The sequence below is a fragment of the Hemiscyllium ocellatum genome, chromosome 11 (assembly GCF_020745735.1).
Source record: "Hemiscyllium ocellatum isolate sHemOce1 chromosome 11, sHemOce1.pat.X.cur, whole genome shotgun sequence".
Lineage (NCBI taxonomy): Eukaryota > Metazoa > Chordata > Chondrichthyes > Orectolobiformes > Hemiscylliidae > Hemiscyllium > Hemiscyllium ocellatum.
Genome location: NC_083411.1, coordinates 3,887,589 through 3,910,594, shown reverse-complemented (window position 1 = coordinate 3,910,594; position 23,006 = coordinate 3,887,589). Strand labels below are relative to the sequence as shown.

The 23,006-nt window shown below is 42.6% G+C and overlaps 1 protein-coding gene across 1 annotated transcript in view; it reads right to left on the bottom strand.

Moving 5' to 3' along the window:
• LOC132820352 (tripeptidyl-peptidase 2-like) overlaps positions 1-23,006 on the bottom strand; it is a 123,123-nt gene that overhangs the window by 75,858 nt on the left and 24,259 nt on the right. The window contains exons 7-10 of the mRNA XM_060832395.1: positions 22,066-22,220; positions 16,163-16,239; positions 5,756-5,883; positions 587-686 (exon numbers count right to left, since the gene is read on the bottom strand). Coding sequence (XP_060688378.1) covers positions 587-686; positions 5,756-5,883; positions 16,163-16,239; positions 22,066-22,220 — 460 coding nt within the window. The remainder of the gene's footprint in view (positions 1-586; positions 687-5,755; positions 5,884-16,162; positions 16,240-22,065; positions 22,221-23,006) is intronic.

Sequence of the window (23,006 nt, the reverse complement as noted above, 5' to 3'; positions counted from 1 at the left end):
AGCTATTGTCTTGCTCGACCATTTCAGAAGGAAGCTACAAATCAAGCACATTGCTGTAGCACATATGGGTCAGACTGGTTATTGATGGCGGATTTCCTTCTCTTAGGGACATTAGTGAAGTATATGCTTTTTTAAAAAATAACAATTGTCCAAGACTTCATTGTCACCATAACTGAACCCAATTTCAATTCCAGATTTTAACTGAATTCAGATTTCATAAATTGCCATGATGGAATTGGAACTCCTGTCCCACCAGCAATTTGTTCTGAAGAGGAGCCATAGCAGCTTCAAGGCATTAACTCTGTTACTCTCTCCACAGAAGCTGCTAGATCCTGCTCAGTTTCCCCGGGTACTTTGTTCTTATTTCAGATTTCCAGCATTTACAGTAATTTGCTTTTTATCATCCTGACAGTGTTAGCTTTGGCCTCTGAGTCACTGGTCCAGTAACATTGCCACTTAGATTCTCTGCTTTGGAAAAACATCCCACATTGCAGTAACTGCCCCTTTATTTTGCTTTCAGCTCATGCCTTTATTACAGCCGCAGAATAACAAAGGATGGAAGGATAACTGGTTCACAGACACTTACCAAGGTCCCCTCGACGACCAGGTGTACTGATTAGGTGGCAACTTCTCCCGCATTGAGTACTCTGCAACCATCATATCTGGACTGACATACGCACCAACACCTAATAATGCAACAAGTTATGGTCACTGGTGCCTGTGATATTCTTAACAATGTAAAACAGCAGATATACAACAGACTTGACCATTTGAAAAAAATCACAGGCTTAAATTTAAAATTCTCCGCTTCTCATCCAGTCCGGCTGCAGAAACTGAATTCCAAAGAAGAATCAAATTAGATTTGAAACATTAACTCTGTTTTTCTCTATATAGCTGCTGCCAGACCTGCTGGGTTTCTCCAGCATATTCTGATTTTTATTTAAAATTCTCACTTTTTCTCATGGCCATAATCCTATCTCTGTAACCTTCAGCAACTGTGTAACCCTCCAAGATCTCTGCATTCATCTAATGCATCCTTCTGTTCAATCAGATTTTAAATTTCTCCACTTGTTCTGTCAGTGCCTTCAGCTGCCTGGCCCCAAAATTTTCAATTCCTTCTTCTATCATTCTCAGACTTTCCTGAGAACAAAATGTTTTGACCAAGCTTTCGGTTTCAAAAATCTCCTTGCATGAATCTGTGACGATGTTTATTTAATATTGCTGTTATGTAGCACTTCAGGATGTTTTACTATGTTTAAACGCACTACAATTACATAAACATAGCTTTTCTCCTTATTACAAATCACACTGGATCTCCCGAGTGGAGTTCTTTGAGAAGGTGACCAAACAGGTGGATGAGGGTAAAGCCGTTGATGTTGTGCATATGGAATTCAGTAAGGCGTTAGATAAGGCTCCCCATCATGGGCTACTGCACAAAACATGGAGGCATGGGGCTGAGGGCGATTTAGCGGTTTGGATCAGAAATTGGCTTGCTGAAAGAAGACAGAGGGGAGTGGTTGCTGGGAAATGTTCACCCTGGAAGTCAGTTACTTGGGTTATACCGCAAGGATCTGATTTGGGTGCACTGCTGTTTGTCATTTTTATAAATGACCTGTTTGAGGGCGTAGAAGGATGGGTTAGTACATTTGAGGATGACAAGAAGGTCAGTATAGTTGTGGATAATGCTGAAGGGTATTGTAGATTACAGAGGGACATAGATAAGCCGCAGTGCTGTGCTGAAAGGTGGCCAATTGTGTTTAATACAGAAAAAAGTGTGAGGTGATTCACTTGGAAGGAGTAACAGGAATGCAGAGTACTGGCGAATGGTAACATTCTTGGTAGTGTAGATGAGCAGAGAGTTCTCGTTGTCCATGTACATATATCCCTGACAGTTGCCACCCAGGTTGACAGGGTTGTTAAGAAGGCATACAGTGTATTAGCTTTTATTAATAGAGGGATCAAGTTTCAGAACCACAAAGTCATGCTGCAGCTGTACAAAACTCTGGTGCGGCCGCACTTGGAGTATTGTGTACAGTTCTGGTCACAGCATTATAGGAAGGATGTGGAAGCTTTGGAAAGGGTCCGGGTATGAAAGGAAGGTCTGATGAGGAAAGGTTGAGGGACTTGAGGTTGTTTTTGTTAGAGAGAAGAAGGCTGAGAGATGACTTAATTGAGACAAATAAGAGGGTGAGATCGGGTGAACAGTCAGAGCCTTTTTCCGAAGATGGTGATGGATAGCAGAAGGGGGCATAGCTTTAAATTGAGGGATGATAGACATACAGAGGTAGTTTCTTTACTCAGAGAGTAGTAGGGTCGTGGAACGCACTGCCTGCAACAGTTGTAGACTAGCCAACTTTAAGGGCATTTAAATGGTCATTGGATAGGCGCATGGATGAGAATGGAATAGTGTAGATTAGATGGGCTTCAGATTGGTTTCATAGGATGGTGCAACATTGAGGGCTGAAGGGCCTGTACTGCACTGAAGTGTTCTACATTCCACATTGCACCCATGTATGGCATGTATTACTAGCTACTTAGCAGTATGAACGTTGCTGATGTGGCACAAAATGCTTCAGTATTAAGAACAATCGTGAATAATGCTGCAGATCGTGTCAGCATCAACAAACATCTTCACTTTTGATCTTTTGATGGAGGGAAGGTCATTGAGGAAGCAGCTGGGCCTAGGATGCTACCAGAGAAACCCTTGTAGCAACGCTCTGGAGCAGAGATGATTGGCCTACTACACACACAAACTTCCTTCTACTTTCCTTTGTGCTAGGTATGACTTCAACTAGTGGAGAGCTTTCCCCTCAATGCAAATTACTGCTGAATTGCTAGGACTTCCTTGATGCCACACCCAGTCAAAAGCTGTCTTGATGTCAAAGACAGCCTCATCTCAACTCGAGTTCAGTTCTTTTGTCTTGGTTTGGACTGAGTCTGCAACAAGCTTTGGAGCTGAATGGACCAATAATTGAGTGGCTTGCTCAGCCATTTCAGAGACTAATTAGGATTCAGTCACATTGTTGAGAGTCCGAAATAGGCCAGATTGGCTCAGAGCTGCAGATCTCAAGTCCAGAAGAACATTTGAGAGCCTGATGGGCTTTTATGATAATCTAGTGCTTAAACGATCAGTACTATCGAGACTAAAAGCTGCTACTTGTACAGCAGGTGACAAGGCAAAGCCTAATATTAAAGGAGTGTGAGGAGTGTCCAAAAGGAGCTATGTAATTGTTTAAAGAAACAAACAAAGGTGAGCAATTTATGGTTGCAACAGAGCTTTAAAGGTGTGATTGCTTTGCAAGCTATCAATTTTAACTGGCTAGGAACGTAAACAGCAAGGTCAAGGCCAGCTGTTCCTTCAATATGCTAACATTCAATTCAATCTCAGTTGATCTTCTCACACTTAATTCCCTTACAGTGCAAAAAATCTATTGATTCCCTTCTTGAACACGGTCAACGCCTGAATATACACAAATTTCTGAGGCAGGGAATTCTGAAGAATCAAACCTTTTCAGCCCACTGAGTGAGCTTCATCATTCACACCATTCATGGCTGTTCTGATCATCCTCAACTCCACTTTCTTTTCCCATGACTCCCTTCCTGATTACAAATCTGTTTCAGTCTGAACCCTGCCTCAGCAGCTCTGCACAGTAAAGAGTTTTATCAACTCACCACTCTATGAGAGAAGAGCTTCTTCTGATTTCTGTCTTACATATGTGACCCCTTACTCTGAGATTATACCTTCTGCTCCTAGACTCTCCCACAAGGGGAAATAACCTCTCTGCATCTACCTTGTCAAATCACTTCAGAACCTTGTTTCAATAAAGTCACCTCCTTTTTCTAAGTTGCAAAGAGTCGAAGCCCAATCTACTCAACCTCTCCACATAAGACAGTCTTTCCATACCTGGGATCAACTGAGTGAATCTTCTCTGACTGCCTCCAATGTTCAATATTTGCCTTCATTACCTTTTCTGAGATAAGGAACCAAAACACTTCAGTGTTACAGCTATCACCTTCCTATTTTAATATTCCCCTTTGAAATAAAGGTCAACAGTCCATTTACCTTGCCTATTGCGTTAAAGAGTTACTAATTTGTCAACTTTTTCCCCGTTTTCACCCGGTTTACTATCTTTATCTTAAACATTTATATACTTTGTCCCTTCCTGTGCCACTCTGGTTATTATTGCTGCCCTGCAATCTGCCATATGCTCCTGCTTTGTAAGTTTACACTTCACCTCTCCCAAACCCTTCCACTCTCCCATTAATCTAAAGGTGTCTCTTCAACCCTATTATTATATTCACGATACTGGCCCCAGCACAGTGTACACCAGAACAGTTCTCTTCAGCCCCAATACCAGCGCCAACATCCCATGAACTGAAACCAAAAAAGAGAAAATACTGGAAAATCTGAACAAGTCTTGCAACATCTGAAAGGAGAGATGAGAGCTGACGTTTCAAGTCTAACTGACCCTTTGTCAAAGCTTTGACAAAGGGTCAGTTAGATTCGAAACATCAGCTCTTTTCTCTCCTTACAGATACTGCAAGACTTGCTGAGAGATTTTCCAGCATTTTCTCTTTTGGTTTCAGATTCCAGCATCCGTAGTAATTTGCTTTTATCCAGTGTTTAACTCACTGCCACCTCGCTTCCAGGAATGCCTACCCTGAAGAAGTATTGCTCTTCTCTCTGACAGGATTTTCGTTTGTCTCTCTCTCCCCCTGTCCACCCTTCACTGCTTTCCGTTTCTCTCTCAGTGTTAGACAAGGTATTTACTAAGACTTGCTTCCACAGCCATATTTCCTTCCTCAGTGACTGTCTTCGCCTCCGACTTACTCCAAGTGGATTTCAACTCAAATTCCACCCTGCATGCAGCCTCCAGGATTACAGGTACTTGCACGATATACAACATTTTTCCAACTGCTGTTCTCGCAGCTTTGACAAAGCTTAGACTCGAAACGTCAGCTCTTTCCTCTCCTTACAGATGCTGCAAGACTTGCTGAGATTTTCCAGCATTTTCTCTTTTTTGGTTTCGAATTCCAGCATCCGCAGTAATTTGCTTTTATCCCATGAACTGAATCCTGTTTCACCTACGCCAATCTTTGAGCCACATATTTAACTCATTGACATTATTGACCATACTCCAGTTTGCCAGTCATTTGGAGATTATTACTTTGGTGGTTCTGCTTTTTACTTTAGGTCTGAACTGTTCAAAATCTTTCATCACAACCCCCTTTCTAGCTCAATCAATATTGCTGCTGCCAATGTGAGTGATAATGATGGATCCTTCCCTTTTAAATTCTTCTCCAGTCACACAGCAGAGAAAAAGCCCTGCGGTCCAACCTGACCATGCTGACCATAATCCCAAATTAAATCAATTCCACCCGCTTGTGCTCGGCTCACATCCCTCCAAACAATTCCTATTCATGTACTTATCCAAATGTCTTTTAAACATTGTATCTGTACTCCCATCCTCCACTTTCTTTGGGAATTTATTCCACACATGAACCACACTCCGTGTTAAAAAAAACTGCCTGAGGACATGATCGAAACCTGGTAGCAGGCAGGAAACACAGCCTTCGGGAGTCCCGTTCATGGCTGCAGGGCGGATTCACAGGCTAGGTCTAGGTTCCCCAGCCAAGGGAAACATCATCACCGCGTTTACACCAGCCTCAGGAACTGTTTCAACACAGTGAGGTTTATTAATATAGCAGCTGTGTGCACTTCTTCACCACTTCAGTGGACTAATCCCACACTTACCAATGATATTGGTGGAAGTACCTCCTGGACAGCCAACAGTGGAGAGACAGGGCCCATTGTTACCAGCACTGGACACAAAGATAACATTGTGTTTTAAAACTGCTTCATCAATCACCTTGCATATACGCCTGGTAAAAAGAAAACAGAAATAATAGAATCATACAATACCCGAGGCTTTTCAGTCTGCTGTACAGAGTCATAGAGCATGGAAATGGACCCTTTAGTCCATCTAGTCCATGTCAACCGTGTTCCCATACCAAAATAGTCCCACTTTCCCGTGTTTGTCCCATATCTCTCCAATCCTTTCCTATGTAATTATTAAAATGACGTTTAAACGTTGTGATTGTACTTGCATCCAGTTCCTTTGGCAGTTCATTCCATACATAAAAAACTGTTGCCTCTCATGTCCTTTCTCCTCTTACCTTAAAACTATAACCCCTAGTTTTGAACTCCCCCACCTTAGGGGGAAGACTGTTGTCATCTAACTTCTCTATGCCCCTCATGTTTTTATAAAACTCTGAAAGGTCCCTCCTCAACCTCCTCTTCTCCAGTGAAGCATTTCTCAGCCAATCCAGCCCACCTTTATAACTCCAGCCTTCCAGTCCTGGTAAATCCTTTCTGAACCCTCTCCAATTTCATGAAGTCCTTCCTATAGCAAGGCAACCAGAACTGTACACAGTCCTCCAGAACAAGCCTCACCAATGTCCTGTACATCCTCAACATGACATCCCAATTCCTATTCTCAAAGGTCTCAGCAATGAAGGCAAGTGTGCTGAACAGCTTAACTATCCTGTCGGCATCTGTTGCAAATTTCAAAGAACAAAGAAAATTACAGCACAGTAATAGCTGGCCCTCCAAGCCTACACCGATCCAGATCCTCTATCTAAACTTGTTGCCTATTTTCAAAGGATATGTATCCTTTTGCTCCCTGCCCCTTCATGTATCTGTCTAGACACATCTTAAGTGACACTATCATTCCTGCCTCTACCACCTTCACTGGCAACATGTTCCAGGCACTTACCACCCTCTGTGCAATGAACTTTCCACAAATATATACCCTAAACCTTTCCCATTTCACTTTGAACTCGTGACCCATAGTAATTGAGTCCCCCACTCTGGGAAAAAGCTCCTTGCTATCCACCCTGTCTATACCTCTCAATCAGGTACCCCCCTCAACCTCCATCTTTCTAATGAAAATAATCCTAATCTATTCAACCTTTCTTCATAGCTAGTGCCTTCCATACCAAGCAACATTCTGGTGAACCTCCTCTGCACCCTTTCCAAAGCATCCACATCCTTTTGGTAATGTGGCGAGCAGAACTGTACGCAGTATTCCTAATGTGGCCAAACCAAAGTCCTATACCACTGTATCATGACCTGCCAACTCTTGTACTCAATACACCGTCTGATGAAGGAAAGCATGCCGTATGCCTTCTTAACCACTTTAGTGACCTGCGTTGCTACCTTCAGGGAACAATGGACCTGAATATTAGATCTCTCTGTATGTCAATTTTTCCCAGGACTTGAACTGGATCTTCCAAAATGCATCACCTTGCATTTGCCCAGATTGAACTCCATTTGCCATTTCTCTGCCCAACTCTCCAATCTATCTATATTCTGTTGCATTCTTCGACAGTCCCCTTCACTATCTGCTACTCCACCAATATTAGTGTCATCTGCAAACTTGCTAATCAGACCACCTACACCTTCGCCAAATCATTTATATATATCACAAACAGCAGTGATCCCAGCACGGATCTCTGTAGAACACCATTGGTCACAGGTCTCCATTTTGAGAAGCTCCCTTCCACTCCTACTCTCTGTCTCCTGTTTCCCAGCCAGTTCTCCATCCATCTCGCTAGTACACCTTGGACCCCATGCAACTTCACTTTCTCCATCAGCCTACCATGGGGAACCTTATCAAATGCCTTACTTAAGTCCATGTATATGACATCTATAGCCCTTCCCCCCCATCAATCAACTTTGTCACCTCCTCAAAGAACTCTATTAGGTTTTTAAGACATGACCTTCCCCGCATAAAACCATGCTGCTCATTACTGATAAGCTCATTTTCTTCCAAATAGGAATAGATCCTATCTCTCAGTATCTTGTCCAGCAGCTTCCCTACCACTGACATCAGGCACACTGGTCTATAATTACCTGGAGTAGCCCTGCTAACCTTCTTAAACAAGTGAAAATTATCAATTCTCCAACCCTTCGGAACCTCACCCTCTGTTTAAGGATTTTGCAAAGATATCTGTTAAAGCCCCAGCTATTTCCTCTCTCGCTCAGTAACCTGGGGTAGATCCCATCCGGTCCTGGGGACTTGTCTATCTCAATGCCTTTTAGAATACCCAACACTGCCTCCCTCCTTATGCTGATGACCTAGAGTAATCAAAGATCTATCCCTAACCTCAACATCCGTCATGTCCCTCTCCTCGGTGAATACCAATGCAAAGTTCTAATTAAGAGTCTGACCCATTTCCTCTTACTCCATGCATAACTTTCCTTCTATGTCCTTGAGTAGGCCAACCCTTTCTCTACTTACCCACTTGCTCCGTATATATATGAAAAAACGGCTTTGGGATTTTCCTTAACTCTGTTTGGTAAAGATATCTCATGACTCCTTTTAGCCTGAATTCCCCGTTTCAGATTGGTCCTACAATCCCGATATTCGCCCAAAGCTGCTTCTGTCTTCAATAACCTAGACTTTACGTATGTATCCTTTTTCCTCTTAGCGGATCTCACAATTTCACCCATTCATGGTTCCCTCACCTTGCCATTTCTATCCCTCATTTTCACAGGAGCATACCTCTCCTGAGCTTTGAACAGCCTCTCTTTAAAAGCCACCCACTTATCGAATGTGGATTTACCTTCAAACAGCTGCTCCTAATCTACATTCCCCACTTCCTGCCGAATTTTGGTCTAGTTGGCCTTCCCCCTGTTTAGCACGCTTCCTTTAGGACCACTCTTGGCTTTGTCCATGAGCATTCTAAAACTTATGAAATTGCGAAGAAGAAGAATTATATACCTGAACCCCCAGGTCTCTCTGTTCTACAACATTACCCACCATTTATCGTATAAATTTTGCCCTTGTCTGGTGTACCAAAATGCAATACCTCCAAATTAAACTCCAAGGGCCACTCTTTAGCACACTGCATATCTCCTGCAAAAACTCTTCTGACCTTTCCCCACAACCCTGACTGGCTTAATCTTCAATCCAAAGACGCAGAGTGAAACAAAGGATGTTCCAGCAACAGAAGGGCTCTTTTACCCATGAACTCTAAACCAATGACAGTCTACATAAGCAACTGTGTCTAATTCCACTTCTAAATACTTTAATATGCTATTGCAGCTGATCCCACCCTCCTGCTCACTCCACACACTGTCTAATATACATTCCATCCAGCTGCATCATCTCACTCCCCATACTCTTTGTTATACCATCTCATTGAAACCAACTCCCTGTACAATTTCATATTCAACTCTTTCAAGTAAAAATTTACTTGCTCAGTTAATATTTTATGATCTTGGCTTTAAGTTTGACTTGCAGCAGAATGATCTAGTTCTAACTATTTGCTGTGGAAAAGCAATGATTCCTTTAATGTTTCTGGTTATTACTTTCAAGTTGCGGCCTCTCATAACCATCCCACCAATCAAAGTAATCTTTCACTATGCATCTTATCATAACTCTCAGTGACAACAGGCTCCACTGCTCTTTAATAGGGTGTGTAGGACCGTACACAATACTATAACAGCAGGTTAACTAAGTCATTTCCAAATTCAAAATGATCTCTTGGCTCATTTAATCTTTTCATCTAGATTAATAATCAGGGAACTATCTGTGGCCTTATCTTGGAATGTATCAACTGCATCAATATTTTTAAATATTATCTCAAAAATGCAGCAGATACTATCTTATCTGAGACCCCTCTGCATCTGCATGCCTTCAATTTGACCACTGAAGAAGCATCTGGTTTCCTTACTGCAGTTCCAAATTTCTTAAAAGTGAACAGATTAATAATGCCACTAATCGAAGAAAGGAAAGAATGCCACAGAGAGAAACTCTCTTTAATTGTGATTCTGTATGTTCCCTCGAGCCATGGCTTCGGTTATGAAACTTCAACAGCTGTCAATTTGCTTTAATTAATTTATCCACGGCTCCCAAAACACTCAGTTCTTCAACTTCTTTACTCCTCCAATCTAGAACAGTCAAGTTAAGCCATTCACCTCACATAGGAAAATGTGGTAATGTAGTGGGAATGTCACTTGACCAGTAATCTGGAGGAAAAGTGAAGACTGCAGATACTGGAGATCAGAGTCTAGATTAGATGTTTTCCTGCTCCTTGGATGCTGCCTGACCTGCTGTGCTTACCTGTACCACTCTAATCTCGACAGTAATCTGGAGGGTCACAGTAATTGCTGGGTTCAAAACGGACCTTGACAGGTGAAATTTTAATTCAATTACTAAAATTTGAAAGATAAAGCTTTCATTTATGATGTATTAACTATCATCATTTTTTGTAAAACCCATTTGGTTCACTTATACCCTTTGTGGGAGGAAACAGGATGTCCTCACCCAGACCGGCCTATGAGTCATCCCAACACAGCAATGTGGTTAACCTCTTAACTGCCTACTGAAATAGTAAACTACTCAATTCAAGGACTGGTGTTGCTCGCAACACCCAGATCCCAGGAAAGGAATACATTTTAAAAAGCATGCTCCCTCCGATTTTCAAATCCAATCCCTTTAATCAATTCCAACAATTCATAGTTTTTTGATGCAATGTGTTTGGACTTCAAAGGACCAACTTAAACCATTTAGATTTCTCCATCATGTTTGGGCATTTACATTTAGTGAGTCTTCCCTTAAAAATAATTTCTGGAGAATGGAATTTTTTCTACTTCTGACAACTAACCTGGCAGTAACCTTCCACGATATTCTATGACCCTTCAATTTAATGCTATTGACATAACAATTAATTTTTTGAGTTACCCATTTGCTGTTAAGTTCCTTAATACGATCATTATGCCTGTTTTCCATTTATATCGTCAATCTGGGACATCATTTCACTTCAATGAAATAAAACCTATCACATTTCCACTTCTCATGACAAGTCACGTTGGATTCAAAACAGTGAATCTGTTTCTGTCTCCACAGATACTGCCAGACCTGTAATATTTTTCATTTTATTATTGTATTAGGCTTTGTGTGATTTGCTCAAACCATTTGCTTCGACTCCAATAGTCTACTTTAGTACAATCCCTAGTGGACCAAGATAGGGATTCTCATTCTGGCTAGCCTCCTTCTAGACTTGAATTGTCTAGATTGTATACAGATTTGTGCTGTACGCATATCACAATGATTGAGACTGGCCAGAATCAGGGTGTGGGCGTCTTCATCCCAAGTGGGGTAAAAATCATTCACCAATCAAGATTACCCTTCTAATAGCCTCACCTCTCTCAGTTTCAATATCTATTTGCCTCCAAAGATTTCTGTCCATAAGTCTATCCTACCCAGAAGATATTAAGAAATAACTTGCATTTATAACCCTAACCTTAAACCAAAAGGGATATGGAATTCTAGGTTTGATACATGGGCTATAAGAAAGATTGGAAACGATACTGAAATTCAACATGAATTTGGTTAGATGAGGCCAATCCTGTACCCCTTGATAGGGATGAAGTTTAAGGTCAGAGGGGAAAGATACAAATGGGTCCGGAGGGACAATGTTTTCACACAGAGGGTGGTGAGTGTCTGGAAAGGGCTGCCAGAGGAAGCAAGCACAATTTTGTCATTTAAGAAACTTTAGACAGGTCCATGGACAGGGTAGGTACAGAGAGATATGGACCAAACGCAGGCACATCTGACTAGTTCAGATTGTGAAAACTGGACAAGATTGGCAAGTTGGACCAAAGGGTCTATTTCCATGCTGTAGAGCTCTATGATTCTAAACTGGAAACAAAGGTTTGCTTTTCTACAATGCCTTTCATGTACTCTGGACCTCTGAAAGCACTTTATAGCCAATGAAATACCGCTGGAAGTCTGGTCATTGCCACATTTCCTGCTCTGTAGCAATCAGTTGGTGCACAGCAAAATTATTTTATATTCACTCATGTGATGGCGAGGCCAGAATTAATTGCCTGTCCCTAAATGCCCTACAGAAAGTGCTGGTGATCTGTCTCATTGAACTGCTGCAGTTCTCAGGTTGTAGGGACATCCACAGTGCTGTTAAAGAGGGATCCCACAAATCGCAATGTGTTAATGGCCAAACAATCTGTTTTTCTCCATGCTGATTGAACAATATATATTGATCTGAACACCAGGCTTGTACTTTTGAACTCCAACCTGCTTCTTTGAATAGTGTCATGGTCTCTTTTCCAGCTGAAAGTTAGGATCACGTAACAGGATATAACGAAAATTCACAACAACCACAAAACAACCAATCTTAGTTACATTGAGCCATAAAAACAATTGGGTTTGAGTACTGAAAGGAAAAAGATTAAAACCTGTTCTAAAATTGGTTTCCAGCATTATCAAAGCTTTTCAAAGGTAATTAAAATTTATTTGGCAAATTGACAATAGGGATATAAACTCAACACCAGCAAAATAACAAGGCACCAGAATGCTTTTCATCCCCATAGAGAATCATTAGAGTGCCTTAACTAGAATACCTTAACACATGATATTACTGTGGCAGACACCTACCCATCAGTTAGAAGAAATCTGCTAAGGACATAAACAGAAATCATAAACATCATAGAATCGTATCGCACAGGAAGCTGTTCAATCATTTTGGCTCTTTTGAATGCAGTCCACTTAATCCCACTCATTGGCCCTTTGCCCACATCCGTTCAATTTTAGTCTGCTCAAAATATTTATCCAATTATACTTTGAAAGCAATCACCGAATCTGTACCATGCACCGTGTCTGGCAGTGGATTCCAAATCCAGTTAAGGGTTTAATGTAAGAACATACAAACTAGGAGCAGGAGATAGGCGATCTGGCCCCTCGAGCCTGCTTCGCCATTCAATAAAAACATGGCTGATCTTTCTGAGGCCTCAGCTCCACTCACCCACCCTCTCATTATAACCCTTCATTCCTTCACTGTTCAAAGAAGTTATCGATCTTAGCTTTAAAAGCATTTAATGAAGAAGCCTCAATTACTTCACTGGGCAGGAAATTTCATAGATTCACAACCCTCTGGGCGAAGAGGTTCTTTCTCAATTCGTCCTAAATCTGCTCCCCCTAGTTTTGAGGCTATGCCCTCAAGTGCTCTCATGTACTTCACATGTCCTCTTGGTTATCGAACCTTCAGCACCACCGGAAACACTTTCTCGTTATTTACTGTATCTAAGTCCATTGAGTGTATACTGTTTTCAGATTTCCTCTGACCCTTCTCTGCTTGTAGGAAAACAATCTAGCTTCTCCAGTCCAATCCTTCACCTCACTGCATGGACTGCACTCACTGTGGATTCACAGTACCTGTGGTTTCTGGTCAATGAGGCGACAGTGACTTTATTCTCATCAAAGAATAGGACCAAACCAAACTTTCAAACCAGCCCGAATCACGATATCACATTGTCACAGCACTAAAACATGTCCATCCGGCTCCCGGCACTTTACTGTCTCCCTCCTGCTCACTGCCCTGTTTACTGCACTTTACTAAGGGGACAAAGGCTGAAGGTGAGGAGTGGGACTGGCAAGTGAAGCAGGACAAAGAACAGTGGATGGACTACACCCAAGGTGCAAGCGTCCCTTGGGGTGGGGTGGGCCCTGACATCTACTCCCAGGTGCAGACTGACGACACCAATAGCAAAGACTTCCAGGGCAACTGTGGGGGCAGTAGATCCATTGAAAAGAACATTGAAAGGGGATCAGTGTGAGGAGCAAACAAAAACCCATCGGGATGAGCAGTCTCTTTCAGCGCTGCTATTTCTGTGATTCTATAAGTTTAGTACTGACAGTCAGACAGGTTGCATGACTATTGAAATGAAAAGTAGACCAGATTGTAAGTCTGGTGAAATGGATATTCTCACAGTAAAGGGCAAATCTCCGAAGATACAAGAAATAATCGACAGGACTGGCTTCATTCCAAAAACATCAGCAGAAGTGAATGCCATTCAGTTTTGTTTTCCTTTCACCCTTTTTTGCATAAAGCCTGACAGGTGTTGCCAGTGAGAAGGCAGCTTTATTTTCCTCACAATTATTAATTTGTCAATCTGCTGAAAGACTGATATTAATAAACTGGTTTATCCAGTTCCCAATTTGCAATTAAAATTTTGGTGAATTGAGTAAGCTTTAAAAAAAGCCAATAAAAGCTAACAATTTGAGTCACTCAATTCTTGCAACAGTTTTGCAATCCTTGCCAAGGCTTCCTGGTGTAATAAATTCAATATGAAATGACTTCAACGAACAAAACTTGGGTCTATAAATTGGAAGTCATAAATATAAGACCGTTGGGCCATTCAGTCAACCAAGTCTGCTCTATCATTCAATCATAGCTGATATGTTTCTCGATCTGATTCTCATGCCTTCTCCCATAACCCTTGATCCCCTTACTAATCAAGAACCTATCAGTTAAAAATCACACAACACCAGGTTATAGTCCAACAGGTTTAATTGGAAGCACACTAGCTTTTGGAGCGCCACTCCTTCATCAGGTAGTTGTGGACTTTATCTTAAATATACTCCGTGATTTGGGCTCCACAGCCCTCTGAGCAATGCATTCCACAGATACACCACCCTCTGGCTGAAGAAATTCCTCCTCATCTCAGTTCTAAAAGGTTGTCCCCTCACTCTGAGGCTGTGCCTCTGGATCCTACTAGTGGAAGCCATCTTCATGTCCACTCTATCCAGGGCCCCCTCAGTCACAAATGATTCCAATAAGGTGATGATTTACCCACAGGGCAGTGAGAATGTGAAACTAGTGAATAAATAATGGCTGGGACTGTACCATGTACAGACTACATCCTAAAGTGGGAGAGTTTTCACAACTAAGAAATCCCACAGAGTTCTCCTGCAGTCAGACAACTGATTAGGTGCCATGGGATTTCTGCTAGAATAAGGTTCCCACACCTGGGGAAGTGAGGACTGCAGATGCTGGAGATCAGAGCTGAAAATGTGTTGCTGGAAAAACGCAGCAGGTCAGGCAGCATCCAAAGAGCAGGAGAATCGACGTTTCGGGCATGAGCCTTCTTCTAGTTTCCTGAAGAAGGGCTCATGCCCGAAACGTCGATTCTCCTGCTCTTTGGATGCTGCCTGACCTGCTGCGTTTTTCCAGCAACACATTTTCAGCTCCCACACCTGGGGTCCCTGCCAAGGCACTAGCCGTAAGCTCCAAGGATGGAGGATCATCAATGAGGAAAGGGTAAGTATTGCTTGGTGATGGTGGTGAAGGGAATATTTCTGGGGTTTGAAGTCATGGGATGATTGGAAAAGAGATTGGGGGTGGGGGAGGGGAGAGCCAAAGCCCAAACCCTCAGACATATACAAACTGGCACAGATCAAGGGAAGACCTCACCACCTTCTAGTGAAAGGAAATCCCGTGGACACTGATTAACAGTTGGATCTGATGACTCTTTCCTCCCACCTTGAGCTGAACTGATGGCAGACTGTGCAGGCAGAGGCCCTCGAATGGTCATAAACTGATCACTTAAAGGCTTCAATTTGTGGCAAGAGGGGAAGGTGGGACTTGAGTCTTCCTACCGAAACTTTCATTCCGACAAAGTTCCGGAAATTAGTGAAGCTCTGGTCTATCTAACAAAGCACACTTCTCACCTTCCAGGCCTGGAAGCTTTCACCCAAAGTAGCTGTTGTGAACACAGAATGGATACATGTAAGAGGAAGATAGATATGCGAGGAGAAAGTGAGGACTGCAGATGCTGGAGATCAGAGTTGAAAATGTGTTGCTGGAAAAGCGCAGCAGGTCAGGGAGCATCCAAGGAGCAGGAGAATCGCCTTTTTGGGCATGAGCCCTTCGTCAGGAATTAGAGATTCCTGAAGAAGGGCTCATGCCTGAAACGTCGACTCTTCTGTTCCTTGGAAGATAGATATGCACATGGGGGAAGAAAAATATAGAAGTAAATGCTGATATAGTGATGTGAAAACAGGCGGAAAATTGGTGTGGAGCACAGGCCAGTTTGGCTGAATGGCTGGTTTGTTGCTATGAATTCCTGGTACATGCAACCTCAGGTTAGAAGGTACAAATCCAATGAAGGAACCCCAAAAAACTAGAGGATTCAGCAAGCACATCCACAAATCTTTTCTTACTTTGTTCCATATAGCATGCAGTTTATGAGTGAACAAGATTTCTGCAGCTGTAGCCAACAGACAAGGCTGTTGGCAAAATGAGCTCCACATGATCCAGTTTACACCACTGCAACACAGGATGGACTTCTACCTACCCTGCATTGGTCCAGTGAGATGCTTCCCCATAGCTGTAATTTACAAGGTCACATTTGTAATTGATCACTTCGATCATCTGGAAAACAGAAGATAAAATAGTGAGTTTTGAGAGGATTTGTAGCTCATGTTGAGGTTCTGGATGTAGGTTTGCTCGCTGAGCTAGAAGGTTCATTTCCAGACACTTCATTACCCTACTGGGTAACATCCTCAGTGGGCCTCTGGGCGAAGCACTGCTGATGTTCCCTGCTTTCTATTTATGTGTTTGCATTTCTTTGGGTATTACAAAGTACCGTGCAAGGACTGTAACAAACACTACATTGGACAAACAGGCAGAAAACTAGCCACAAAACGACATGACCCTCTCTCTCTCTAGAATCCTTACATACAGATGAGGAAGAACACCACTTCGACTGGGACAACACAACCATCCTAGGACAAGCCAAACAGAGACACGCATGAGAATTCCTAGAAGCATGGTATTCCAACCGGAACTCTATCAACAAACACATCAAGTTAGACCGCATCTTTTACACCCCCCCCCCACCCCCACAACGCAGAAAAAGAACAAGAAATAAAATCACCACAGGAAATGACATCACCAACCCAAAGAAACCCAAACATATAAATGGAAAGCAGGAATCATCAACTGCGCTTCACCCGGAGGCCCAATTAGGATGTTACCTAGTAGGGTGTTGAAACATCTGGAAATGAACCTTTCAGCTCAGCGAGCAAACATTCATCCAGAAGATAAATTACTTGCGTTTAATTGCAGCTGACAAGATTTCACTTTATGTTCTTCCATGCATTCACACATTGAAAACAGTAACCTACAGAGAGAATGAAAAGTCACTTCCGTGGCGGCACTGTTGGTAGAACCTGCGTTCCATGGAATAATCTCTTCAGCCTTCAGTGAAAGTGCACCATATAACATTACTCCATCCATAATGGATCCAATTTGCTGCTCATCATCAATAGGAGGATGTTGATAATGGGGGAATTTAGTGATAGAAATACCACTAAACACCAAGGGGCTGTGGTCAGATTCTATCATTGGAGATGATTAGTGCTTGGCATATGTGTGCCACTTATCAGACCATACCCATATGTTGGCCAAGTTTTGCTGCACCAAGAAGTGGACTATGTCAATTTCTGAGGAGATGCTAATGATGCTGAATATTGCACAGTGAACTTGCCCACTTCTGACCTTCTGATGGAGAGAAGGTGATTAGTGAAGCAAATGAAGATGGTTTAGCTGAGGACATTATCCTGAGGAATTTTTGCAGAGATGTCCTGGAACTCAGATGACTGACCTCCAACAACCACATACATCATCTTTTATGCATAGTCTATTCCGACCCACTGCAGCAATGCTCCCTGATACACACTGACTCCAGTTTTATTTGGACTCCACCTTGCTACATTCAGGCAAATGCTGCCTTGACATCAACAGCAGTTCCTCTCACTATAGCATAATAGAGTTAACAAGACGACAATAGATATAAATTGATATCGATACATTTCTATAAAGGGAAAACATTTGATTGTCAATGGAATGAGCTGTCAGAGGAAGTGGTAGAGGGGTAGGGTGTAGGTTTGCTCGCTGAGCTGTGGATTTGATATCCAGACGTTTCATTACCTGGCTCGGTAACATCATCAGTGGTGACCTCCAAGTGAAGTGAAGCTGTTGTCTCCTGCTTTCTATTTATATCTTTCTCCTGAATGGGGTTCGTGGTGATGTCATTTCCTGTTCGTTTTCTGAGGGGTTGATAGATGGCATCTAGATCTGTGTGTTTGTTTATGGCGTTGTGGTTGGAGTGCCAGGCCTCTAGGAATTCTCTGGCATGTCTTTGCTTAGCCTGTCCCAGGATAGATATGTTGTCCCAGTCGAAATGGTGTTTTTTTTTCATCCGCGTGTAGGGCTATGAGGGAGAGAGGGTCGTGTCTTTTTGTGGCTACTGGTGTTCATGTGTCCTGGTGGCTAATCTTCTTCCTGTTTGTCCTACGTAGTGTTTGTGGCAGTCCTTGCATGGAATTTTGTAGATGATGTTGGTTTTGTCCATGGGTTGTACTGGGTCTTTTAAGTTTGTTAGTTTTTGTTTGAGAGTGTTGGTGGGTTTGTGTGCTACTAGGATTCCGAGGGGTCTTAGTAGTCTGGCTGTCATTTCTAAAAGTGTGTTTCCTTTGCCTGGTCGATGTTGATGGAGGTGAACAGTGCTGTTACGTCGAATGAGATCATTGCTGCGTCTTCCTCTATTTTGGTGTTTTTGATAATTTTTTAGGAATTCCTGGGTGGAGTGGATGGAGTGCTGTGACTCTTCCACTAGGTATTTCAGTCTCGCGTGTAGTTCTTTGGCCAGTCTGTAAGTTGGTGTTCCAGGTAGTGAGACTATAGGTCTGAGGGGGGCTCCTAGTTTATGGACTTTTGGTAGTCCATAGAATCGTGGGGTGTTGGTCCCGTCGGGTTCCATTTTCTGGAATTCCATCTTGTTTAATTGTCCGGAATTGTATAATTTTCTTCGGAGATATGGAATTTTGTTTCCTAGTTGTGGGGTCGGGTCTAGCGCCACCTGTTGGTAAGTGTTGGTGTCTGCGAGTAGTGCATTGGCTTCCATCAATCACATTACCAACGAAAACATCATGAAGCTGGTGGACCTGTGCCTCACCACCCACTTCACTTTCAACAACATAGTCTACAAACAAACCAACGGCACACCCATGGGATCTCCGCTATCAGGATTCATAGCAGAAGCAGTAGTGCAAAGCCTAGAACAAACAGCCCTATCAACCATCAAATCAAAAATCTGGGTCCGTTACGTAGATGACACCTTTGTCATCACAAAACGAAACAAGATAGAAGAGACATTTAATATCATCAATAATATCCTCACAGGCATAAAGTTCACCAAGGAGGAAGAAACTGACAACAAACTCGCATTCCTGGACGTCACAGTCAAAAGAAAGGACAATGGAGAACTACAAACCTGTGTATACAGAAAACCGACAAACACTGACCAAATACTTAAATACACCAGCAACCATCCCAACACACACAAACAAAGCTGTATCAGAACACTATTCCAACAAGCCACCACACACTGCAGCACAGACGGACTTCGGAAAACAGAGGAGAACCACCTATACAACATATTCAAGAAGAACGGATACTCAAAAAATACAGTGCGCAGATTCCTCAAGAACAAACCATGACAAGCAGACCAAACACAGCCAGAAACCTAACCACCTTACCATACATTAAAAAAGTTTCAGAAATGGCAGCCAGACTAAGACCCCTCGGAATCCTAGTAGCACACAAACCCACCAATGCTCTCAAACAAAAACTAAGACTTAAAAGACCCAGTACAACCCATGGACAAAACCAACGTCATCTACAAAATTCCATGCAAGGACTGCCACAAACACTACGTAGGACAAACAGGAAGAAAGTTAGCCACCAGGATACACGAACACCAGTTAGCCACAAAAAGACACGACCCTCTCTCCCTCGTAGCCCTACACACGGATGAAAAAAATCCATTTCGACTGGGACAACACATCTATCCTGGGACAGGCTAAGCAAAGACATGCCAGAGAATTCCTAGAGGCCTGGCACTCCAACCACAACACCATAAACAAACACATAGATCTAGATGCCATCTATCAACCCCTCAGAAAATGAACAGGAAATGACATCACCACAAACCCCAGGAACCCCATCCAGGAGAAAGATACAAATAGAAAGCAGGAGACAACAGCTTCACTTCACTTGGAGGTCGCCACTGATGATGTTACCTAGCCAGGTAATGAAACGCCTGGATATCAAACCTACAGCTCAGCGAGCAAACCTACACCCTAAACCTCAACCTGAGCTACAAACCTTCACAAACCTTGCAAAAAGGAAGTGGTAGAGGCTGGTACAACTGCAACATTTAAAAGGCATTCTGGATGCCTATACGAACACGAAGGACTGTGAGGGATATGGGCCAAATGCTGGTGAATGGGACTAGATTTATTTTGGATATCTGGTCGGCATGGACAAGTTGGATCGAAGGGTCTGTTCCCCTGCTGTATATCTCTCTGACTATAAAAGCTTGAAGAAGCATGTCAAGAGGAAATATCAAGAGGTTTAGGGAGGGAGCTCAGGGCCTCCCTGGCTAAAGACAAGGCTTTATATGGTGGACCAAAAAAAGTAGAGATACAAGAGACCAGAACCAAAAAGGAATAAGAATGTTTGAATCCTTGGTCTGGTTGAGGAGGTTACAAAGACAGGAAGGTGATTTAGGGAATTTCCATGCTGTATATCTCTATGACAAAAATCTTGAACTTGAGGTATTGATGGAATATGAGATTATGTAAATCAGTTAATACACGATACTAGGTCAATGGTACTTGGTGAAAGATAGGATTTAGGCAGTAGGATTCTGCTCAGCTCAAGACTGTGGGAAGTGAAGATAGGAGGTTACTCAGGATGGTTTTGGAGAAAAAAGCCAAACTGGGAACATTAATTATGTAGTGTAGTGCAGCTAGGACATAAGAAATCAGCTCAAAATGGAGTAGCCCACAGGTAATGAAACACTGGACTGGAAAGTGATTCATTTCAGTTCAGCACAGAGATTGTCAATCTTTATCATCTAGAGGGAGAGACAAACAATGGATGAAACATCTGCTTCAGTCCCTTACAAAACTACATTCCATACATTGTTCTCAACAAACTGCACAGCTTCCAGGGCAACACCATCCAACCTTATCATGGTAAACATTGCAAGACGCGTCACAGTGTCGACACGGATACCACCATTACATGTGGGGAGACCTCCCACCTGTACATAGCAGGTACTCATGTGACTCAGCCAATATAGTCTGTCTCATACGCTGCAGGCAAGGATGCCCTGAGCATGGCACATTGGCGAGACCGAGCAGAGGCTGTGACACCGGATGAAAGGACACCGTACAACAATCAGTAGGCAGGGTTGTTATGCCAAGGAACACTACAGCTGGGCATTCGACCTCAGACCTTTGGGTGAGCATCCTCCAAGGTTGATTTTGGGACAGGCAACAGTGTAAAATGGCCGAGCAGAGGCTGACAGCCAAGTTCGGTACCCATGCTGATAGCCTCAACCTTGGGTTCATATCACACTACAGGTGATGCCACTGCACTACACACACACACACACACTCTCCTACAGATCCATACCCTCACGCAGATCCTCTCTTATACACAAGCTCTCTCTCACACGCACATGCACCCTCTCACAGACTTATACCCTTTCACACTCAGACACAAACACACACTCTCTCACAGAGACTCATAAATCCACCCCCCACACACACATTTAAATTTGTGGGGTGAATTTTTACTTTCAGAATTACATTTTACTTTGCTCAAAAACTGTACAAATCCAATAAGATTCTACAAATCCCTTTTTTAGAAATGAACTCATTCTGAACATTGAGGCACAGACAGCCTCACACAGGGCACCTCACACCTTCAATGCAATGGGTGCCATGTCGGCCCAGACACTGTTAAAGTTCACTTGAGAATGTAACTTTAAAAATGTTCTGGGATTTATATATGAAAGAACTGAAAACATCATGGTCATTCTAAAAAATAAGACACTTAACAAACAATTCATGCTTTTTTCAATATATAATTTCAGTTACATCACACTGTAAACTTTTGCAATAAATTTTGTGTCTTACAATCTTATACTCACAACTACTGATAAAGGAGCAGGTCTCTGAAAGCTAGTGCTTCCAAATAAACCTGTTGGACTCTAACCTGGTGTTGTGTGATTTTTATCTTTGTACATTCTACACAGATGACCTGAATACACTGTCATGTACCTGGGCCACAGCTTTTTTGCTATAATATTAAACTAAAGTCAATGAACAGAATACCACTTACTGCTCGGATTAAGCTGGTCCCTGTTTCCATAGTGTTTAATCTGGAATCGGCCACCTTGATGGCCAATATCTGGGCACCAGGAGCCACACCATTCCTTTCCTGTTCTCCTGGGAAGTATCCAGCAGCAATTGCAGCTACATGCGTTCCGTGGGACCCTGCATATATAAAAAGGTAACCCTTTTTTTAGAATGAGACAGCAGAGAAGGAGGCCATTCAGCCCAGCTATCCACTATTAGCTCTTTGAAAGAGCTACCCAATCTGTGCAACTTTCCTATAGCCCTGGATTCTTTCTTCTATTTCTTTCAATTGTCTGGCAAATTACTTTCCAAAAATTACTATTGTTTCCTTCTTTTTAGAGAATAGAGTGTAACTCACAACAACTTGCTATGTTAAAAATAAACCTTCATTTAGAACAGAGAACATTCAGCATAGTATCTGGTAATTCTAAAACTTTACTCAGGATCAAAGGTAGAAGACAGAGGGTGGTGGTGGAGGGTTGTTTTTCAGACTGGAGGCCTATGACCAGTGGAGTGCCACAAGGATCGGTGCTGGGTCCTCTACTTTTTCTCATTTACATAAATGATTTGGATGTGAGCATAAGAGGTACAGTTAGTAAGTTTGCAGATGACACCAAAATTGGAGGTGTGGTGGACAGCGAAGAGGGTTACCTCAGATTACAACAAGATCTGGACCAGATGGGCCAATGGGCTGAGAAATGGCAGATGGAGTTTAATTTAGATAAATGTGAGGGGCTGCATTTTGGGAAAGCGAATCTTAGCAGCACTTATACACTTAATGGTAAGGTGCTAGGGAGTGTTGCTGAACAAAGAAACCTTGGAATGCAGGTTCATTGCTCCTTGAAAGTGTAGTTACAGGTAGATAGCGTTTGGTATGCTTTCCTTTATTGGTCAGAGTATTGACTACAGGAGTTGGGAGGTCAT